This window comes from Capricornis sumatraensis, chromosome 10, assembly GCF_032405125.1.
Source record: "Capricornis sumatraensis isolate serow.1 chromosome 10, serow.2, whole genome shotgun sequence".
Taxonomy (NCBI): Eukaryota; Metazoa; Chordata; class Mammalia; order Artiodactyla; family Bovidae; genus Capricornis; species Capricornis sumatraensis.
The window spans coordinates 52538099-52561924 of NC_091078.1; the positions used below are offsets into that span (position 1 = coordinate 52538099).

The 23826-nt window shown below is 45.2% G+C and overlaps 1 protein-coding gene across 1 annotated transcript; it reads right to left on the reverse strand.

Annotated features, from left to right (window-relative positions):
* Positions 1–1594: 1594 nt before the first annotated feature.
* CMTM6 (CKLF like MARVEL transmembrane domain containing 6) lies at positions 1595–23826 on the reverse strand. The gene is made up of 4 exons (XM_068982003.1): positions 23658–23826; positions 13533–13709; positions 6484–6582; positions 1595–3982 (listed from the first exon to the last, which is right to left on the reverse strand). Exons 1-4 carry the CDS (start codon positions 23790–23792, stop codon positions 3845–3847), a joined length of 549 nt encoding a protein of 182 aa, XP_068838104.1. The 5' UTR covers positions 23793–23826; the 3' UTR covers positions 1595–3844.

Here is a 23826-nt window from a genome sequence, read left to right on the forward strand (position 1 = left end):
TGCCTTGATTCATGGACCTCACATTCCAGGTTCCTATGCAATATTGCTCTTTACAGCATCGGACCTTGCTTCTATCACCAGTCACATCCACAGCGGGGTATTGTTTTTGCTTTGGCTCCATCCCTTCATTCTTTCTGGAGTTATTTCTCCACTGATCTCCAGTAGCATATTGGGCACCTACTGACCTGGGGAGTTCCTCTTTCAGTGTCCTGTCATTTTGCCTTTTCATACTGTTCATGGGGTTCTCAAGGCAAGAATACTGAATTCCCTTCTCCAGTGGACCACATTCTGTCAGACCTCTCCACCATGACCCGCCCTTCTTGGGTGGCCCCACAGGGCATGGCTTAGTTTCACCAAGTTAGACAAGGCTGTGGTCCTGGTGTGATTAGATTGACTAGTTTTCTGTGATTATGGTTTCAGTGTATCTGCCCTCTCGCAACACCTACTGTCTTACTTGGGTTTCTCTTATCTTGGACGTGCGGTATCTCTTCACAGCTGCTCTAGCAAAGCACAGCCTCTGGTCCTTACCTTGGATGAGGGCTATCTCCTCACTGCCGCCCCACCTGACCTTGAATGTGGAGTAGCTCCTCTAAGCCCTCCTGTGCCCGGGCAGCCAGAGGGTCAACCCAGAGGACAAAAACATAAGGATGGGCAGGAAAACATGGAAAGAGCCTGGGTCCCTGGTGACACTCCTGAGCCACTCAATTTATCACCTGTGGAACTGAACCACCCAGACTTCTTATGAAATAAATTTTCCTTAGTGTTGAAGTGTTTTAGGCCTTCCCTGGTGGCTCAGCTGGTAAAGAACCTGCCTGCAATGTGGGAGACCTGGGTTCGATCCCTGGGTTGGGAAGATCCCCTGGAGAAGGAAAAGGCTACCCACTCCAGTATTCTGGCCTGGAGAATCCCATGGACTGTATAGTCCACGGGGTCGCCAAGAGTCGGACCCTCTTTCTGAGCAACTTTCACTTTCTAAGTAAGTGTTTTAAGCCCCACCTAGTTAGATATTCTGCTCCTTGTAGTTGATTGTATATTGATAAAACCATGCTCTTTATCAAAACACAGATGTCTGAAGAATGTACAAATTCCAGTGAGTTCGTGATGACTATAAAGATCCTGTTATTCTCATACATCTGCAGGCAGGAATTTTGCAAACTACACAAATATACCTGTAGCTTTACCAGAACCACCCTAGTTTTGCTTCACTTTCCCGGTCACTGAACAGCCTGAACGAGAATGAGCCTGTTTTGGGGACTATTACCCATACTAGGAGATGTGACTGAGTCCAAATTTGCTGCTTTGGAAGCATTTTGAAGGCCTTTCGTTCACAACATTTTTTGTAACAACTCTTTACACATGGTTCCCTAAAGATGTTGTCTGAATGTGTATTCTAACTTTCCAAGAGAGAGAGCCCACAGGCGGATGTGTTTTTTCCTGCCCATGCCCCACGCCCTGGCAGATCCAAAAAGTCCAGTATTCTCACCCACGTTGTAAAGCCAACTCCTAGAAGTCTGGAGAACACTTTCATTTAAACACTATGCTTCTGTAATAACTAAACAACGACAAAGGTATGAACAATAAAGTGGATTTATTTAGAAAGACTACAAAATTTGACAGACACAAAAGGCCCACAGGATTTAAAATTATTAAATATAAAAATGATTGGCTATAAACAATGTAAAAATACATTCCCCAGTCCCCATACAGAACATAATTTAAGTATAGCAATTATAAAATCTCTGTACTGTATGCATATTTCCCTTTTAAAAGAACTGTTCTCAACGGTCTACTTATATAAATTTACCATTATTCTGTAACAGTGGCTTTGTTTTCAAGTTCTCCTTGAAATTTTTATTGACCACAAAGATCTTTTTACTCCTAACTTCCATCATAGCAGATGGAGGCTAATTAGTTGTGGGTCCTGTTTAAAAAAAAATGGTGAAGAAGGGTTCCAGGATGACCTGAAATACCAGTGAAAGTAGTATCTTTGGGTGGTCAGCCAGGAGCTCCATTCTGCTCCAGTGAAGCAAGCGAAGTGAAACCTCGGGACAAGGAGAGCGTCAGCTCCGCACCAGCCTGCTGGGGCCATTCCCTCAGCCTCCCGAATGGGGACCCTGAGGGGGCCCAGATGGTCTGCCGCGAGTTCAGCTGGGTGGAGATGATACTTACAAGGACAGCGGTACCTGCCTACCACAAGCTGGTTATCTGAGCCCAGGTTAGACCTAAGCCAGTTCTCCTCCCTTACTTAGCACACCCTGTGAACACACAAAGCGCATCCTCGACTGGGTCCATAATCTCCCGAGCAGGCAGTCGTGAGTTGCCACTAGCAACCAGACTGACACAAAGGGATAAGGCTCTGCATCGGGAAGACAGCAGAGGTTGTGTTTGGGCATCTGTGTCTGAAACCATCCATGACACAGTGGCAGATGAGAAACTGAGGATGGGGTCATTAACCTGTCTCACTGGAAACACATGTCCACTCTGGAGTCTTGAGTGAAAACTCTGAACAAGAGGACAAGCAAGGTCTAGCCTGGGAAGAACTTGGTTAGAAAGGTCCTGTTATAAAAAGACCTCCCTTAGGAATGGTCTCATTCAAAGCTGGCTCTAAGTTAGCCTGCCGGCAACAAACAGTTTTTCAATTACAGCTGGTTATGAAGTTCCCCTGAGGGGGGTCTGGCACTCTCTCCCACCATCAGCTGTACTGAACTGGGCAGGAGTCTCTGGGCACTCCCTTTCTTACGGTCTCCTCTGAAGAGAAACTAGGGCACTGTCTGTGTGGGAACGAGAACCCTAAACATCCTGCTGTGAATCTCCGCAACGCGACAGGCCCAGGAATCTGAAGAAGCTGCCATCAAGGCAGCCAGAGCCCCAGGCCAGGCCCACCTCTGCCGGCTGCTGGAGCAGTACCTGGACCATCCTGGTAAGGAGACAGAGCAGGGGAGCTCTCAAATCAAAAATCAAAGGTTGAGGTTTTAAAGTAAGATGGGCTCCAAAGAAAACCCTGAACCTTAATTTCAGGAGAAATAATCATATGCAAGAAGGAACGAACCGCATTCTGTCTCATGGCGTGAACTCGTCTCTTCACACTGGAAAGTGGTGAGGGCCGCCTGCTACACTTGCTTTCCACTGCGCTGTGCGAACGCGGAGCTTTGGTCCTTCGTCAGGGTAGCGGTTTCTTCCATTTTTCTATGTGTACTTTTACATGGGGTTGCCGACATTGTTGCTTTTCGAACATGTAAAATATCAGCATCTCCCATACATTTTCTATTAGGTTATAAAAGGTCTCAGAAAGAGTTAATAATTATATCCTAAAATGTTACAGTATAATTTTAAGGCAGAGTGAGATATAGTAAAAGCCTGGGTTTTACATGTGTAAGGAAAAAACGTAGACCAACATTTAAAATAATGATCTCTTAAATATACATTAAACTGTATCTAGTCATCAAAAAGCAAAGTCACAGCTAAGCAAATTAAAAGTAAACCATTTATAAATGGATGAACTTCATCACGCTGTTCATACAGCTATAAAGCATAATTTGAAACCTAACCCTAGTAACAATGATGGAATAATTCATCAGTTGAGCTATGTGATTTAAAGAAACAGCTGCTCTTAACCTCCAAACAAAAACAAAACTTCATCTGACACAAGTTTCAACTGTTACAAAAAAACTTTTTTAAAAGCTCTCTGGCCTTATTTATGGTGACTGATACACAGTCCAATCAATACTGATCAAACTGCCGTCCTGCCTTGCTCTCCAAAAATCAGCGGTTTAACAAGGACCCAGGGTCTACAGGAGCTGCCCCTCCCCACGCAGCGACCTTGTGCACCCGTCCCCTCAAGTCTCTAAGCATTCAGAGGTTCAGTGAGGTATTCTCTCCTCACGGCAGCCTCCCCTTTTCTCGGCTGGGGCTCCTTACATTTTTCACGGAGCATAAAGGAGAAGTCAGCCACATATGCAAGACTTGCTAGCATCCCAAACACCTGAGGAGGGAAAGGGGACAAAGATTACATGAGGAATTCTGGAGTATACGCTCACATTTCCTACTTGACTCTGGACCCACTTTATACAAACGACAAGTCGCTTTACTTTATACGGATTATTCTTAGCGTGCGTGTGCCCTTGTGCACATGTGCGCATCGTGTGTGTCGCGCCTAACTCTCTGCAACCCCAAGGACTGGAGCCCACCAGGCTCCTCTGTTCATGGGACTTCCCGGGCAAGGATACTGGAGCAGCTTGCCATTTCCTTCTCCAGGGAGCGAACCCATGTCTCTCGAGTCTCCTGCATTAGCAGGCACGTTCTTTACCACTAGTGCCACCGGGGAAGCCCCATTCTTAACATTAAGTAAAAAAAATTTAAGGTCAGGTCATCAAAAAATGCAAAGTTAGAAAAAATTTTCAGAATAACACCCATTAGTCAGTCTCCCAACATATTAACGTCCTGTCGTGTGTGTGTGTTCAGTGCCAATCTATGAAGCTAAGGTTAACAGATGAAAACCAAGTCCTGAAACATGAAGCAAAACAAGACTGTTAGCAAGGGTTAGACGACACAGCTGAAAGGAGCAGGCAACCACGCCTAGGCAAAAATGGCAAGTTATTCACAGCAGAGCATTCTACAGTGAAGACACTCCGCAGTGGCCTCGAAACTGTTTTCCAGCTCACTGTCACGCTGCAGTGGCGCAGCAGCGCGATGCCACTACCTGCTTCCTCTGCCTGAGTCACTTCCTCATCGCACTCGCCTAACATCTGAGCAAGCCTTCTGAGAATTCTGGCAAGAGACAGAAGAAGAGTGCAGATTCAGCTTCATCACTAACACGACCCTTAAGGTCGGGGCCCAGAAGAGTGCTCTGCAGAAAGGGACACTCGCTGGGGGCATGGCTGAGGTCTGCAGCTCCACCTCAACACCTGGCTGTCGGCTGCTGCAGCCCCGGCCCTCCACCCTCCGCATTTCACAGGAAAGCAACAGCTTCCTCATTCACCGAGCGTCCCCAACACATCCAGCCGACATGCCACGAGCAAGTCCACCCCTCAAAAGCCCAAGGCCCTTTCCCCCTCTGGAGTCTTCATTTGGCTCGAGGGCATCTGTCCCCGTATTTGGCTGGCAAATATATTCCATACTTCAAAGGCCAGACCAGATGTCACCTTGTCTGTGACGACTGCCTCAGAGAGCTCTGGTCTATACAGGACCCCCTCTGCGTATCACCCAATGATCTTTTTTGCTCACATCAGAATTTTTTAAATAGACTCCTCACTCATTTAAATCTATATAGTTTTCATACTTAGAAGGTAATTTTCAGCATATTATAAATACCGAGCTTTTAAGCCACCACTCTTAAACATACTCAATGAGACTGAATACTGTAACATCCTAACACATCACCTAATTAAAACACACAAGTAAGCTTTTAAATATCTGGGAATTTTAGGACATGCTCTCTCCCACCCTCCATGAACTGAACATCTCAACTTTATTTCACTTTGCACTTCCTCCACAGGATTTTTATAGTAATAATTGTTATACTAGAAATTACTGCTTCACCTTATCATACTCTTCTGCAACAGAACTGACTTTCTCTTAAGTACTAAGATGTGTTCATGTAAGTAGGTAGATAATATTACAGCCAACCAATTGTCTGAATGCCTTTTGAGTTGTTCTAAGCAGTTTGAATGATCTATATGCTGATGTTTCCATTAATTACAACCTCAGTTTTGTTATGAACAAAGCATTAATTGAAAATCAGTTGACTAGTGAGAAGACTTGTTAACTACTTGTTAACTGTTCATATTCACAGCACTGGCCCCGATTAAATCCACGATCTTGGATCTGCAATTCTGAAATTCAGAAAGCTACAAAAAAAAGTTTCATGATTTACCTGGCACAAAATTGTCACACGATAAAACTATTTAGTCTTTACCCATCTCTATTTTACTGTGAATATTCAGAATAATATTCAGAACTATTAATGTTAGATAACAAGGTGCTGCTCAGACTGTCCAAAGGTGTGATATAGTATATGTACAGTTATTGCCTTTCTAAAATCCAGAATATTCTGATTTCTAAAAAACACTTGGCCCCTCAACGATTTCAGATAAAAAAATGTTTACTTATCTCTTATATTAGACTGAACTTTGGGGTCATACCTGTTATTCCCTACACTTAAAACAGCACCTGATATGTATAAATGTGTTCTGTTGAACTGAAAAGGGGAGAAATTTTAAGATAATCAGTCAATCCTACCACTTCCATTAGCAATAATGTTCACAGGCAGAGTAAGTGGATTTTTGTTAACAGACCTCAAATTCTAAAGACAGGTTCTAGGTTTTTAAGGCTATCATATCTATTTGCTTTTAGGTCCTCTATTGAAAATTATACTAAAAAATAAGTTAGACAAACTACTCTCCCTTATTGTATAACCTGTTAAGTACTTTCCAAATTCTGTATTTTTAAGCAAACAAAAACAAGCAAAGGATGAAGGGTACTTACAATTGCAGCAATTTCAGTTATGGTATTGTCATGTGTCAAAGCAAAAATGACGGATGCCACAAAGAATACCAGTCCTGTGCCCAGAGTGATATAAAAATCCTACACACACAGAAACACAGAAGGGATACAGACAGCACGGTTAGGCTGGTTGAAAACGTGCTTTACTTTTTAACTTTTAAAAAACAGTGGCTTCTTTTTTCTTTACTCAGACTTACATATTTCAACTACTTTTCAATAAGCTTGGTATTTCATAGATACCCTGTAAAGCAACACCCTATAAATGTGCACATGCTATATCCAGAAGATAATCTTTTAATAAAAACAGTTCTCCATCATCACCTCCATGTGGAATCTAAGAACTAAAATCAATGTATGTAACTTTGAAACAGACCCACAGATGCAGAGAAACCAGTGCTGACCAGTGGGGAAAGGGGAGGGGCAGGGCGGGGGTGCCAGCTACCTTGTTTAAATAAGCAACAGAGGGAAGCACTGCAGAGCACAGGGAGGTCGAGCCAGCATCGTGTAACTGACTTTACCTGGAGTATCATCTGCAAGAATATTGAACTGCTGGGTTTACATCTGAAAGTAATAAAAAATCAACTATATACCATTACAAATAAATAAGATTATAAAATCAACTATATACCATTACAAATAAGTAAGGTGAAACACACGTGCATGTATATGTACCTTTTTCTTTAGGACATAAAGATCAAAGCCGTAAGATTAAATACCGTATTACTTCCAGCAAAAAAAAAAGCATTTTTCTTTCCTTTCCAGGTAATCCATGCTAGGATGGCCTCTCTCAGAGTACTTTGTTGCTTTTAAACTACAAAGGCCTGCCCATCATTAACACAATAAAATTACGCCAATAGTCTGTGTTTTAGACACTTAAGCTTTGTTAGGCTGTGCCCACCAGGTCACCCAGCATAAGCGTGTATTAATAGGATGAGATGGTCTACCCTGTACGAGCACCCAGAGCTCATCAGAATGAGGCTTACAGCGCTGGAATAGCGTCCTGGTTTCCCAGAGCGCGCTCGGGCATCACCTCACGAGGCGCTCTCAGAAGCCGATCACAAACACCGCCTGACACGCAGCCCTGATTCAGAGGGGAGACTGGAGACGTGACAGCCGGCCCAGGGGCTTCCAGTCTGAGTGAGTTCACATTCTCCACGGAGCCCAGCACCAACAAAGCCACCCAAAACAGAACTCACTATTTTGTTAATTCAACATTTATAAAAAACGCTTGATTTTTCTCTTTGCTTCTAAAAGAGGTGTTTTTCATATTTGAAGTACACTCGAAGTATTTAAACAAGACACTCATTTTGAGACAGAACGTAGTATTCGATGACATGGGCCCTAGAGCTCGACTACCTAGGTTCACATCCCAGTGATGTTCCTTCCTAGCGACATGACTGAGTTCATCACCGATCGTCTGTGTGCTTTTGTTTCATCTGCAGGATGAGTAGTAACAATATTATATTCAGAGGTGATTCTATAGATGAGAGTTCCTTAATCCAAGAAAACTGCTCAGCCCAGTGCCAGATACACAGTAAATGTTTCTTAAACACTGGCTATTGTTGTTCTTGTAATGGGACAGAAAAGATTCTCTCTTCAAAAAGATTACTGTTCCAACCTAGATACCACACCCACTATATACTCAAAAACGTTTTCTCAAAAAGAAAACCCCCCAAAATTTTAAGTATATTAGAAAGCAGACAGTAAGAGTAATTTTTAAATCAAAGAAACAGGACTTCCTTAAAATGTTAGGTGGAAAAGTAGAATACATATATGATTACAAATATGTTTAAAACTTTCTATAAGACCCAAAAGAAATATTTTAAGATATTTTATGAAAGCTATTTTAAGATGAAGTGACTAGCTTTTTTTCATCAATATTTACTCATAACTTTTTAAATGCTGGAGTTTGATGAAATCAGTGTTCTACATTTTGTTTATTTTGACCATAAAAGTAGAAAATTTATATTGTTTCTCGTCCAAAAGATCAATGTTCTTATGAACAACTATTTCTAGGGCTTCCCTGGTGGTCCAGGGTGCGCTCCCTGGTCTGGGAAGAGCCCGCCTGTGCGCCCTGGAGTCTGTGCTCCAGGAGAAGTCGCCGCACTGAGCCGCCCAAGCGCTGCACTGGAGAGCAGCCATCTGTCACAACCAGAGACGGCCGGCCTGCAGCAACAAAGGCCCAGTGCAGCCAAGGAGAAAACAGTACTTGGAAAACACTAACTGCTTCTAAAATGCGTTTATGGAAAGTAAACTTTTATGGAAAGTAGTGCTATTTGGCTGTTGGGCGAGAAACGCATGAATGTGGTCATCAGAGGCTTTGTGGATTTGATTGAGACTCTACCTGATTTTCAAAGTTTTTTTTTACCTGTTCAGTATCAACTTTCTGCTGCTTCATTTTTCAACCTTAAAAGAATCATTAAGTATGTGTACTTTTTTATTGATGGATGGCCGATTTATCCTTTTGTGTTCACTTCAGGTGTAATACAAAGTGATTCAATTATGTTTTCTCAGAATATTCTATTATAGATTTATGTTTTCTTCAGATTATATTCCATTAGAAGTTTATTATAAGATACTGAGTACTGCTCCCAGTGCTAGCAATAAATCCTTATTGCTCCCCTATTTTATGTATATAGTCTCTTAATCCCACATCCCTAATTCGTCCCTGCTCTCTTCCCTCTCCTCTTTGGCAACCACAAGCTTGCTTTCTGTATCTGTGAGTCTGTTTCTATTTTGTGTATATATATATATCTTTTATATTAAAATTTTTTAAGAATTCCACATAGTAAAGTGCTATCATATAGTATCTGTCTTTCTCTGACATAGTATAATATTATCTAGGTCCAGTAACATGTTACTGGAAATGGCAGTATTTCATGCTAAAAATAATTATTTTAAAAGACAGTATCCGATCAAAATGGTGTAATAGAAAGACGTGGAACTTGCTTCCTCCCACAATTACATGAAAAATACTTCTACAGATGGAACAATTCTCACAGAACACCTACTGAACACCAGCAGGAGACCTCAAACCCCTGAAAGGACAGGAATGATCTCTAAGTAACAGGCAGGATGAAGGGGGGGGTTGGGGTGGGGGAAGGCAGCAGGATGGGACCTGTACCCCTGGGAGGAGCTGGAAAAAGGAAGGTTCCCATCCTGTGGAAGCCGCCTCACTGGCCAGGAGATGGGCGTGGCAGCCAGTCAGGTGCAGGAGGAGAGACAAACTGCACACGAGGTGCGGGCCACCACCCTGCACGCCCCAGCCTGAGAGAAAACTTCTCGTACAGGCGGAGGCCGGGTGCTGAGACGCAGGAGTTTAGAGGGCAGGCCTGAGGAGAGGACTGCTGTTGGCTGCATGGAGACGACCCGAAGAGGCTGTCTGTGCTCTGGCCACAACTTCAGGGGCTCCTGCCTGGGGAGGCGCCTGGGAGCCAACACCAGCAGGCCGCCCATGCACAGAGGCGGGGCTGAAACCCCAGTGGGACCCAGGGGCCGTGCGGCTTAGGAGCAGGACTGCGGGGTCTCCCCACAGCTCCAGGAGCCACCGGCGTCCATCTCTGCTGGCAGCCGTGTCAACTCAGCACCCACAGAACATCATGCGGACCACGGGTCCTCCCGCGGCTGGAACAGATGCAGCCTGAGCAGCTGGGGGCCTCCTGGACACGTGCGCACAGGGCCTGGGCCGGGCCAGGGTCTGAACACCTCCAGAGCCCCACAGCAGGTCCAGGGGCACCACTCCTGTGGTCCTGGAGCCTGACTTCAGTGGAGCTGAGCTGGTGGCCTTGTGAACACCAGGCCAGAAGGACCCCGGGGCCAACTGATGAGAGTCCAAGGCTGAGATGGGGGGAGGGCAGAGGTGACCACGGTACGTCTTCACAGGTGCCAGGTGAGCAGACTCACCCGAAAACCGCTCCGAGGAAGACTCAGTGGAGACGCTCCAATCCCCCCTACCTTGCACCACAACTCAGAAGCACATCTGGGACCTTCTACTCCCAACAGCTAAGGGCACAAACCGGACCCCTGACAGGCCAAAGACAACCACAGAGCAAGGAGGCCCCGCCCAATGTCCGCTGCAGGTGCTGCTCACGTCAGCCACACAAGCCAGCAAGGGGAGGACAGCGAGCAGACGCTGAGGAAAGTAGTGGCAGGCATCCATGCTGCAAACAGCCCTCGCCCCCAAGATACTAGACAGGGCTACACAGGGGTGCTCCCACATAAAAACAGCCCTCCAAAACCACAGCAGATAACTGCTTCTCCTAAACGCATACAGCAAGGGAAACACAAGTAAAATGAGGAAGCAGAGGAACCGCTCTCAATTAAAAGATCAAGAGAATTCCCCTGAAAGAACCAACAACAAAGCAGACCTCTCCAGTCTAATACAGGGCAAGTTCAAAAGGGAGATAATGAAAACTGAGGAAATTAGGGACTACTGACAGAAATGCAGGTTACTCTGAAAAGGAACTGGAAACTAAAGAAGGAATCAAGAAAAATTAGTGAATTCATTTATTGAGATGAAAGTTGAGCTAGAAGTAGTGAACAGTAGAATGAAAAATGCAGAACAATTAAGGGACCTAGAAGATAGAATAATGGAAATCCCCCAATCAGAACAGCGGACGGAAAGCCAAACGAAAAAAACAAACGAGAGCGCTATGAGAGACCCATGGGATAACATAAAGCGTGCAATCTGCACACAACTGGAATCCAAAAAGGGGAAGAAAGAAAAGGACTGAAAATGCATCTGAATAAATTATGGCTAAAAACGTCCCAAATCTACATAAGGAAACAGATATCCAGGCACAGGAAACACAGCAAGTCCCCAACAAGGTAAACCTGAACAGACCTACACAGACAAGACCTACTTCTCCAGAGAAACGCTGCAGGCCAGAGGGAATGGCAAGATACACTCAAAGTCCTGAAAGGGCATAATCCACAACCTGAGATACTCTACCGAAACAAGGAATTTCCCGAACAACTGAAAACTAAATACAGCAATACTAAACCCATCCTAAGGGAAATACTGAACAGTCGTCTCTAAGCATAAACGAATTTTAAGCATCTACAGGAAAGAGAAAATCATAATCTGAAAGTAAGTCACTTAGGAAAGCTAGTATACAGATTAAAAAATCAAAAATCCCTGTGAAGCGGGAGGCAGGGGTTGGCATATATACACTGCTGATACCATGTATAAACAGACAGCCAATGGGAGCCTACTGTATAGTATGCAGTGCTCTGTGGTGACCCAAACTGGGAGAAAGCCCAAAACAAGGGGCTAAATGTAAGCATAGAGCCGACTCACTTTGCTATACAGTGGAAACACTGTGAAGCCAACTATGCTCCAACAAAAACTCAAACAAAACCAGCATGGTTCTGGCACAAAAACAGACGTATATAGATCACTGAAACAGAGTAGGGAGGCCAGAAGTAAACCCTGACCCTGGTGGCAGGAATACAAATGGGTGTAGCCACCATGTAGAACAGCATGGAGGCTCCTCAAAAACTACAAATAGAGTTGCCATAAGATCCTGCAATCCCGCTCCCAGGCATAAACCCAGACAAAACTGTAATTTGAAAATACACATGTACCCCAGGGTGCATAGCGTCACTATTGACTGGTGCCAAGACATGGAAGCAACTTAAAATGTCCATCAATAGACGAGCAGGCAGAGAAGATGTGGTGTGTGGGTGTGTGTGTGTGTGTGTACACAGTGAAACATGACTCCCTAAAAAAGAATGAAATTACACAATTAGCCGCAAAATAAATGGATTAATCTTACTAAGTCAGTCAAAGAACAGATGCCATATCACTTACAGGTGGAATCTAGAATACGGCTACAAATGAACCTACTTATGCAACACACTCACAGAGGCAGAGCAGACGGGTGCCGCCCCGGGGGGAGGGAGGGATTAGCAGAGCAAACTGGTATATAGAGGATGGGTGAAAGGCCCAGGGAGCTACCTCCAGTATCCTGGGATAAACCACAGTGGGAAAGAACATAAAAAGAATGTGTGTACCTGTGTGTAACTGAATCATTTTGTTGTACAGCAGAAATTAACACGACATTGTTAAGTCAACTATACTTCAATACCATTTTTAAAATGCAAAAAAAAAGGTAACAGATTCTTATAGTACAAAAGAGTATACAGAAAAAAGTAAATCTAAGGTATATTATCAATATAGGACCCAAAGCCTGCTTCTCATTAAAACAATAATAAAATCTTAACTGGTTTATATTTATCCTATTATCTTGTTTTTAATAGTTAAAACTTAACTCTTTTATCTTTCTCCTCGAAACTGAATTTCATAAATCTACCCTGCTAGTTACAATTCCTCATAAACAACTCTTGAGAACCTGAATGCTACTGAAGTAAACTGTTCAATTTTTTCTTCCTTAAATGCAGTAACTCTATAAATTAGCTCATCTGTCATCTCACAAATCCATACTAAACGAAAAACTGAGGGTCAGACTAAGTCTTTAGAAAGTTATACATCTCTTAATTTTGTGAATATGAAATTGCCCCTTTACTTTTATTAAAAGGGTTACTTATAAATAATGAATTTAACAAATACCTTCTAAATTCACTTAAGAGACAACTTTCTTTCATAATAAAATCAAAACAAAATAGCTAGAGTTACACGCTGTTTTGCTTAAAGGCTCCGAAACCCGTCGTTAGATCATTGCTCCATCTCTTACGTCCAGCGCAACGCCGGACCTACAGCAGGCACAGTGCAGAACTCAGAACCCACACTCTGAAATGTGAGAAGTCAAAAATGATAAAAATCCCAGTTTTTAAAAAATACCTAATGTGAATCGGATTAAACCACCAATACCTGTAAATTATTGGCAGTGTCTGTCACTATAATTTCACCCTCCCCAACCATCCCATTTGGCAGGGAAAACCAAGTTGCTCGGAGCCAGACCTGAAACAATGGATAGTGTCTTTTCCTGTCAGAGTTGTGAATAATGCAACTACACAATATCCAAAACATCTACACTGTCGTCACAGAGACTGTGTGTTCTCGTGCTTACCGATGACTTGACTTTTGCAGGATCAACTCTGTCGTACACTGGCGTGCAGTACACAATCAGGATAAGAAGACTCAGCAGAAAGGCGCTGCAGCTGACAAACTCAAAGAAATAGAGTCCTCCACACAAAGTGCACTGCGACACAACCTCCTCACAGATGAAGGCCAGGAGAGACAGCACCTACAAAAGAAACGGAACGTTTGGCTTACCTGTTTCTGGGAAACCTACAGAATTTGTCTGTAGTATCTGTCGAGTGCAGACTTGGCAAACAAGATTCCTCAATGAACCCGATCTATCTACACGGGACTCAGTCCAGACGCCTTGAAGAGTATGTAAGATCACAGAAAATTAACTACTATGTGCTGAATGCCAGAACAGGAGGAATTCAGGAACTATCATAGGAACACACGGAACAGGCACTCAACCTGGGGTTCAGGAAAGGCTTCCTGCAAGGAAGCTGAGACCAGGAGGGCTGCAGAGTCAGTTTGGGAGTGGGGAGGCAAAGGATAGGGGAGAGTTTCAGGCAGACGAGCAGCGCGCAGGAGGCCTGGAGATGAGAGCGCATGCGCCGCCCCACCCCACCCCACCCCACCCCACCCCACCCCACCCCACCCCGAGGGCCCACACCGCCACTGAACTGAGAGGGGCTGGGCCAACACAGAGCCCACAGCCCCCACTGAACTGAGAGGCGCTGGGCCAAGAAGGCCTGGAGATGAGAGCGCATGCGCCGCCCCACCCCACCACACACAGAGCCCACACCGCCACTGAACTGAGAGGGTGCTGGGCCAAGACGGGAGGGGATGCAGCGCAAAGACGGCGACATGAAGCCAGGGAGGTAAGCCGCAGGATTCTTTAAGTGCCTCCGTGGGCTTCCCTGGCCGTCCAGGGGGTAAGAATCTGCCTACCAGTGCAGGGGCACAGGTTGGATGCCTGGTCCGGGAAGACGACACCTGCTGCAGAGGAACTAAGCCCATGTGCCGCAACTACTAAGTGCCTAGAGGCCGCGCTCTGCCGCGAAAACCACCGCAATGAGAAGTGATGCCCCGCAGCCAGAGAGCAGCTGTAACAACAGGGAGCCACACCCACCGAGGAGGACCCGCGCGGTCAAAAGTAAGTGTATGAATAAACAGACGCCTCCTTTTCCTAGTGTAAGGAATCTGAATCTTAAGGGTTTTTAAACCAAAGGGTGACATGATCAGGTTTATGTTTTAGTAGTTCTTTCTAGCCACAAGATAGCGAAGGGAGGGGGGAAAAAGCAAAACGGGGGGTTGCCATCCAGTTGGGAAGCTGATGCCAGAAAAGAAGGGAAAGCGTGAACAGGGGAGTTGTGATGGACGAGAGTCAAACCCCCGATGATGGAGCAGAAGCCCTCAGCTGACGGGACGGCCACAGACAGAGCAGGAGACGAGATGACGTGTGCTTAAGCACTGTAGCGCCCTCAGCTGACGGGACGGCCACAGACAGAGCAGGAGACGAGATGACATGTGTGCTTAAACACCGTAACGCAACAAGGCGCGCTCATTCATCCACCGGTCTGCAAGGGGGCCTTTTCTTTGGGAGTGCGCCTGACCGGAATTCCCCTTCACGTCTGCTGCATCGACTACCTCCATCATTTAGGACTGCCACTTCCAGGCTGATGTTATTTCAAGCGGAACAAGATCTGGGACACTAGAGAAGTAGCGTGCTGACTCCTTCTAGAATCAGGCTAGTTTTACTAGCCTTTCACAGTTGCCGTGCTCTTAATTCCACAGCAAGTATTTATCAACTTATTTTTTGGTCTTTCTAAAGCATCCCATTTATTTTCATAGAAACAATTCCTTTTCACACTGAATTTCAGTCTTGCAGTATTTAACTGGCCACAAAAAAGTATTTTAATGCATTTCCACTGAATGGAGAACAGTTATTTGGCTAATTCAACAACTCAAATGCAGGTGGGTTTTAACAGCGCTCCCACCGTTGTGTGCTGAGGTGCTAACACACTGATGCCTCACTGCAGAAAGAAGAGTCTGTCTGCTTGTTAAGAGGCAAGAGTGTTGGCAAGAGGATAAATTCATTTGAAACATGCTGTAAATGAGAGGTCTGTGGATGACTGAGGTGCTGCCTGAGGCAAAAGGATATATGGGTCTGGAGCCCGGGGGACACATCTGAGGTGGAGCCCAGCGTGTGGGAGGTCACCCAGAGTTAGGAACGCTGGCCCGCGGAAGACTGTGATGAACCCCAAGACTGGAGGGACCAACAGAGGGGCTGCTGGTGGCGGTGATTCAGTTGCTAAGTCATGTCCAACTCCTGGGACCCCATGGACTGCAGCCTCCCAGGCTCCTCAGTCCATGGGATTCTCCAGGCCAGAGTACTGGAGTGGGGTGCCATCGCCTTCTCCAGGGGATCTTTTGATCCAGGGAGTGAACCTGCGTCTCCTCCACTGCAGGCAGATTCTTTGCAGCCTGAGTCACCAGGGAAGCCCGTAAGAGAGGAGGCGATACGAGCATAGGACGGTTAGGAGCAGCAGTCCCAAGGGGAGCAAATCAAGAAAAAGGATTTCTATGCAGGGCAAGTGAGCAAAGTGCTGACTGCGGACCTCCCTGGTGGTCTGGTGGTTGAGACGCCGTGCTTCCAATGCAGGGGGCACGGGTTTGACCCCTCAAGTCGGAGATCTGAGATCCCAGGCCTGCCGTGTGGCACAGCCAAACACAAGCGCCACCACCACGAGTGCTGAATGCTCCTCAGAGGTCAGGCAAGAACGCGACTGAAACGCTACGAGAGACTGAAGTTCGGGGCTGCTGCTGACACCAACAGGGCCACCTCAGTGTGCTCGGCGAGGGCAGCTCACACTCCAGCGCCGTCCCCCGGCAGCGAGGAGGCGAGGCCGGCAACAGACACAGCCCAGTCACCAGGCCCAGCCTCATGCAGCCAGGTGGAGGGTAGAGGTGGATGGGCTCACTGGGGAAAGGCATTTCAAAACAGAGAACTGAGCATGTTTAAACATGCAGGAACCTAGGAGAAGTCTAAATAGGAAGAAAAGAGCATCTCTAAAAGCAGGATTCAGGGCTAAAGGTGTGGGCTGGCACTGCTCTAGAGAAAGGAAGAGGGGGCAGAGACTCACTTGGGCAGTCTGGGTGGGTTTTGTGGAAGCTGAGGGAATTTCCTTCTGAGCATTAAAACCTGATGGCTGATGAAATGACTGATGACCCAAGTCAGAGCCTACTGGGAAACGTCACCTTACTCAATGCAGGTCAGCAGGTGCAACCAGATACATGAATGGCAATAAGACTGCTACCAGAATCCACAGTGACATTTCAGAATAGCTTTATCCACCAAACATTTTCATCAAAGCAGAGGCCCTTGGTACAGCCTTTCTGGAAAACGGGTTAGCAATTTCTTTAAAAACTAAGCAGGCAACTGCCATGTGACCCAGGAACTGCATTTCTACAATCTGCTCATTTCTTGGTCCAGAAAATGAACATGTACATTCCTGCAAAAACTGATATGTGAATGTTCTTAACATTTTATTCATCAGTCCAAACTCTGAATGAACACTCCAGATGCCCTTCAATGGTTAAGCAAACTGTGGTATCCATACCATGGAATACTACTCTTAGCAATAAAAAGGAAGAAACTGGATATATGCAACAATCTGGATGAATCCCCAGAGAATTCTATAAAGTGAAAACAATCCAATCTCAAAAGACTACACATCGCAGGATTACATTCACAGAAGAACACAAGTTTTGGAGATGGAGAACTAATCAGTGGTGGCTGGGACATGCGGGAGCTACGTGGTAATGGAGCAGTTCTGGTTCTCGGCTGCAGTGGTGATCAAGGAAGCTACACTTGACACAGCAGCAGAGGTACATGAACACACACACGTGTGAATGCCAAGGACCTCCCTTCGCGTGTGTTTTTTTGCAAGTTCCTGTGATACTATGATTATTTTAAACAAGTTTAGAAACAAATCTAAATTAGCATCGAAGCCTCTAAGGGATTTCCCCCCTCCTACTGGCCATACAAAATTCACATGTGCCCACAACTGACAACACCAGCGTGTAAGGATGAAAATAGATCCTGTTTTGCTGTGATTTCCTGTAAGTTAATGAGGCATAAAACAGTCCAGAAGATCCCAAACAACTTCCTCATATCAGACAGATGTTAGGTGAGGCGTTTCCAGTCACGGCACCACAGACAAAGCGGCACACCAAGACAAGTCCCAGAAAGTCACTGTGTAAAGGACTTCCTCTCTCGCAATTACACGAAGGGTTTTTAGTGTCTAGAGTGTAGTAAGTGCCAAATGTTTAAAACTCCATTTCTTCTGTTCCCTACTACGTTAAATCTTAACTGAATGTTACGAGTTTCTCTACAAGAAATCTTCAGGATAGATCTAAGTTGCATGAAATTAACTGTGAGAAGATAAGAGCCTAGAACTCACTGAGATGTGAGAACAGCAGCTCTGGGCCATCCTTATTACAAGAATGAGATTATTGGGAACACTCATCAGTGTCCCTAAGACAATAAAATCGTTAACTGCAGTAGATACAGACCACTTATTTACTCTCCCCAAGAAAAGTGCAGGAACCAGCTGGGCCAGAACCCATCAGAGACAAGTCATTACAAGCCCTCTTCCAAACTCCTCAAAGGAGGCATTCTTACTGACCTTAATTAAACCTTAGGGCTCCATCAGGAGGGGGGTTCAGCATGGACATCCTAAGAGAAGGAAGGGGTACTATGTCAAGCTTGGATATTTACTAGTTCCTATTCCCAGTTAAAGGCCAAGAAATTAGCACTGTAAGTTATATTCAGTGTGAAAACTCCTGACTCCCCATCTCTATTAACACTAAGCTTCCTTTAAACTCTCCCACAGCTCCATGAGCTGCCCTGGCAGTTTAGTAGTCAAGAATCTGCCTGCAATGAAGATGTTGGTTTGAGCCCTGGGTCGGGAAGATCCCCTAGAGGAAGGCATGGCAACCCACCCCAGTATTCTTACCTGGAGAATCCCATGGACAGAGGAGTCTGACGGGCTACAGACCATGGGGTTGCAGAGAGCTGGACACAACTGAGCGACTAAACAGCAAGACCAAGAGCAGCTCTATACGGTCGCTAACACGGAACTGAGGCAACATCTCACAGTCTATACAAATGTCGCATCGTTACGCTGTATACATGAAACAACGTTACAAGTCGATAACATCCCAATTAAAAAAGTTTTTTAAAGTGTGTTGAGTATTATGTATCCAACATTGTAGTATGTGTAGGAACATGTAATAACAAAAAAATAAGACCTATATATGGTCTTCCCTTGTGGCTCAGCTAGTAAACAGTCCGCCTGCAACGCCGGAGACCTGGGTTGGGAAGATCCCCTAGAGAAGGGAAAGGCTACCCACTCCAGCCTGGAGAATTCCACGGACTGTATATAGTCCATGGGGTCACAAAGAGTCGGATACGACTGAGCAACTTTCACTTTTAAAACCTATGTATAAGGGAAAAAAAAAGAAAACAATAATTTCATACCTCATACTTGAGCACTTGGTATTAATTCAGGAAAATGTTCAGATCCACCTGGGTTAATAGTAGCCGCAGAAGGATGAGTGAAAAGCAAGACCCAGGATCAGGACAGGCAGAGGGCACTCTGGGTGTGGCACAAAAGGAACAGAACCACACCAGTAAGGATTTGCAGGGCAGCCAAGAGGGTAAGAAGGCGACTGACCCAACTGGATGGGGAGTGATGTGGAAAATGATTAAGGAGCGGAGTGTGGTCATGTGATGATCCTGCCAGAAAGGATGGACTTCCCAACGCAGGAACTGCCTGCCTGGTTTTGCTGGTTAGCAGGCAGGAGGCGTGGAGGACTGGGAGAGGCTGAAGAATGTCACAGTCCAGGCGGAGGAGGGACCAGGGCAACTGGCACCAGGAGAGCAAGGCACGGGCAGCTGGACATTTCTCAGGGAGACGCCTTAAAAAGCAAGTAAACACACTCCAAACTGTTACTCTAACAGCGAGTTAGCAGAGTACTGTTGGGACCTACAGTGTGACTAATTTTAATCTCATATATATATAACGTATATATTTATATTTGTAAGCAGACATTTTTTTGTATTAAAGAAGAAAAGTGAAAGTTAAGGGAAGAACTTCAAGAAATGTGTGGTCACCAGCATTGAATACCTAAGTGGTTGAAGACAGGAAAAGAGATAAAGTCACTGAATCAGGTAAGGATATAATGGTGAATGAAATGCCTAAGTTTATAGGCTCAGTGATTACTTTCTGGTAAACAGTATTGCTCTCAACAGCATGAAAGCACCGTACTAAATACTGCTTACTGAAGATTAGGCTAAGCACCTAACACAGTACACATGCCCAGTATGGCTCCTTCTAATGATACAAAATTGCACCCAAACGTAATCAGGGGCATTATCAAGCTGCTAAGAGTTGGCAGGGCCCTTGGAGAACACGTTCTCCCACGCTTCTGTTTACAGCTGAGGGAATTAAATCTCTGACACACTAACTCCCAAGTTAGCCACACACCCCTGACTCCCACTCTGCACTCACTGACCCCCTAAAGCACTGTTTATTAAGTTCATCTTACCACTGGGTGTGTTTGTGTAGGACTTCCCTGTCAGCTGGGTTTCTGAAGTTATAACCATAGTTCTGTCCATTTCCCTTTTTGCTGTTAAGTCATACATTAAAACCACCATGCTAGAGCCAACACATCTGGGAAGTCTTAAGTGACTAAAGATGCACTTACCGTCCTGGTGACTTCAACATTCAGATAATGACTCCTCGGTGTCTCCATTTCAGTTTCACTACCCTTTCTGAAACTTCAGCCTTCCCTAAAATTAACAGTCACCACACTAAATACTAATTCTCCATCACGGAACAGTCTGCTGCCAAAAAGTTTCTCATAAAAGAACTTTTTAATGTTTGCATTAATTGTAAGGCTCCATCTACACAATTCTATCAGTCTGTGAATTAATAAACTCGCTTTAAAAAGCTTGAAGTGATATGTAAGGTTCAAGTAAACAAATGTGTCGGCCTGTAGTCAGGCTAAGCCTCCCGTGCTTTCAGCAAACATTTACTCACAAAGGTTCGAGGATACAATTTGCTGACATTATGGATCTTCTTCATGGTAAAAATAGAGCACTTCAATTTAGTATGAAGTCATGAAGAGTACCAATATAAGAAAAACGGCTTTCAAGTGATTTGTTTCTTGGCACTTACAAAATAACACTATTCACAATTTAATACATTTAAATCACTGGTGAATTCTAAATCAAACTGCTTGCCTGAAGAGTCATTATAATCATAGTACTATGCAGCCTTCAGACATTCAGCTGGTACTATAAACACAATGCTTGCTTGTGGCAGAGACTATATCATACATACTTAGATCACTACACCAGTTTACTAGCAAGGAATTTGGCTGCCAAAAAAGTCAATTCTTCCCATAAGACCACAGAAAAATAAACCTGCCTCAAAAAAATAACAGTAACAACAAAAACCTCACAAAGTACATGTGTAAGGACCAACCTAGGGACAGGATAAACTACTAAAAAGTGACTCATGGACAGAGGACCGCCGTGGCGCCTTATGGTACCTTCTCAGCTGAGTCTGCATTTCCTCTTCAGCTCTGCAAGGGTGGATGGACAAGCCTTTGACCAAACCGAGGTCACGCGTGAACGGCAGATACAGCCCTCTACCTCCCAGAGCATGTAACTCAGGAGGCGGTCGTGCCCTTTCGCTCTAGCCCCCCTTCTGTTGGCAGGTGCGGCTCTCTACCCCCCGGTGTTCGGCTCTGTACTGGCACACACATCCTGCAGAGAGAGCCTCAGAGATCGTAAAAACCGTTAAGACTGCAAAGAACCTCCGAGAAGACCCAATTTCACCTCTGGACTCCATGAATTTCCGAAGTACACAGGGTCTGGTTTGTTAAATTTCAGAATAAGACATTTCTCTTTTGGGGTTTTTGAGAATCTGGTATGATTTATCGGTCTAGAAAAATGAACGTAGAAATGCACTGTATTTTGAATAAAACGTCCTCGGGCTTGCAGGTCCCTTGTTAAAGTACCTCCGCTTTGACTATGGGTTTCTCCACTCCAATTGTTCCTTATTAGAGCTCGCCAACTCTTTTTAATTAAAAAATAACTTATCTAAAGAAACCAACCTAAAGGCAGAGTCTGAGTTACGGCAAAGAAGACTTTGTCTGTTGCCCCTGGCTGCATCAGTTTTCACTGACTCCAGATAAAGCTTTCTTGGGACTTTCTGGGTAAATCCTCTATTGTTGTGAAGAGGTAAGACATTGCAACAAACAAAGTAGGCGCAAAAAGACGACCATCAGAATGAAAGGCAGCACTGAAGAGATATTTTCCTAAATCTATGTTGAAGAAAATGTCCTAAGTTCCCTGTAAACAAGGAGATTCTCTGGCAGTCCAGGGATTAGAACTCCAGGCTTTCACTCCCAAGGACAAGGGTTCAATCCATAGTCAGGAAACTAAGATCCTGAAAGCCACAAGGTGAGGCCAAAACAAAGTGAAAAGGCTGGGACAGGTTCACCATAAACAAACAAATGGATTTCAAGAAGAGACATTAATTTTCATTCTTTTGCTCTTTCTCCTTATGGATGATAGAGAACAAGCAGGAAATGTCTAACAATCCCTGCAAGGCAAACTCATCCTCCCCCTTCTCTCCAAGTAAGAAGTGTCCCATCCAAACTTACGAATGCATTCTATTCAGAAGATATGCAACTGCAGCTTATTAAACTATAAGTAAGGCAATCAGAAACTTTACTTCAGATGTGCCAGTTCTCACTGGAAAGAAAAAAGAAAGGCAACTGAAAAGATATTTAATGGGCAACAGACAGATACTGACAATGCCTTTTGAACAAGAGTGCTTCAAATGAATATTAACTCTTTCCTGTTCCAAAGAATCCTTCTACTTGTACAGAAACATTTTAGCTCTAAGGCAGAGAAACACAGCTGACATCTAACAGTCATGCAAGAGCTGAGGACAGGAAGAGCAGAAGGAAGCCCTTCTTGGGGAGGAGGATCCGCTGACGCAGAAGAGCAACGGCAGGAGGGGGCAGAGGACACGGCAGGGACAGGAAGGCTGGCAGCATGCAGACCCAGCCCGACCCTCCTGGGCCACACTGTCACTTCCTTCCAAGTGACTTCCCAGTTATTCCCAGAAGTGATCATTTAGGGGGCTAAAAAGCTATTTAGGCTTTTTACTGCAATTTTTCTTTTCAATGAAAAGTAGGTCATTTGAGTTCTAAGAATGTTATCTGGTTATCTGACTTCTAAGAACCTAAGATCTTCCAAAGAAAACCAATTGGCTGTTTTCAATGGGGATGATTCAAAAACCAAACCAACCCAGAAATATTCTAAACAAGCTGATTTTTCCTCTTGCAGAAAATGTTACTCATTGTCGGTTAAAACAGAACAAAGGAGCTCAATGTGCATGTGATCTGAATAAAAATGTAAATCTCAAAGATGGTTTGATATTTTCACTAGTAGATTTAAGGTGCTTAGCAACGCCTAAAGGAAACTGAAACTCAATGTCCCTGAAAGAGAATGCCCTCGCTCTACCTTCACACAACTCACACAAAAAGCTGTCCTTTTGACTTTGTATTTGGTACACACACTGCTCATTTAGAAATAATTCTTTGCCAGTTAGCATTAAAACTTGAGACAACTTATTGTACACACATCTCTCTATGCCTTGCGTAGTATCGGAACACTCTGTCCAACAAATTTAACTGTCCCGTTGGGTTCGCACCAAGAAACCGAAAGAACCAGAGAATGATAGAAAAGCATTTTGTAGTCCAAACACGGACACTTTGATAGATAATGCAGGGTAACAGCAGGGAGAAGAGCCAAAGGTCGCGACACAGAAGCAGAGAACTGGGTACGCTGCGGGCTTGGCTCTCCGACACACTTCCTGCGCCCGCCAAACACGCCGGGTGGTCCCAGCACCCCGGGGCGGGCCTCGAGGAGGGGCCCGGGAGGAGGGGGCGCCGGCCGCCTCCCCCGCGGGGAACGGCCCCTCCCCGGGCGGAGAGGGAAGGAACTGGGGATGTGGAAACGGCCGCCGCCGCCGCAGGCAGGGCGCCGCTCGCCGCCTCCTCTCGCCCGCGCCCGCCGCGGACTCACCAGCTCCAAGACTTTGAGTCGCCGGAACCCCGAGAGCCGGCTCAGGGTGAAGTAGGCGGCGAGGCCGCTCCGGGCGCCTCTGCCGGGGCCCGGGTGCGCCTCGGTGGTGGCTCTGTAGACCTCTCCGTTCTCCATCGCCAGGGCCCGGGAACGCAAGGCCGCGGCGGGT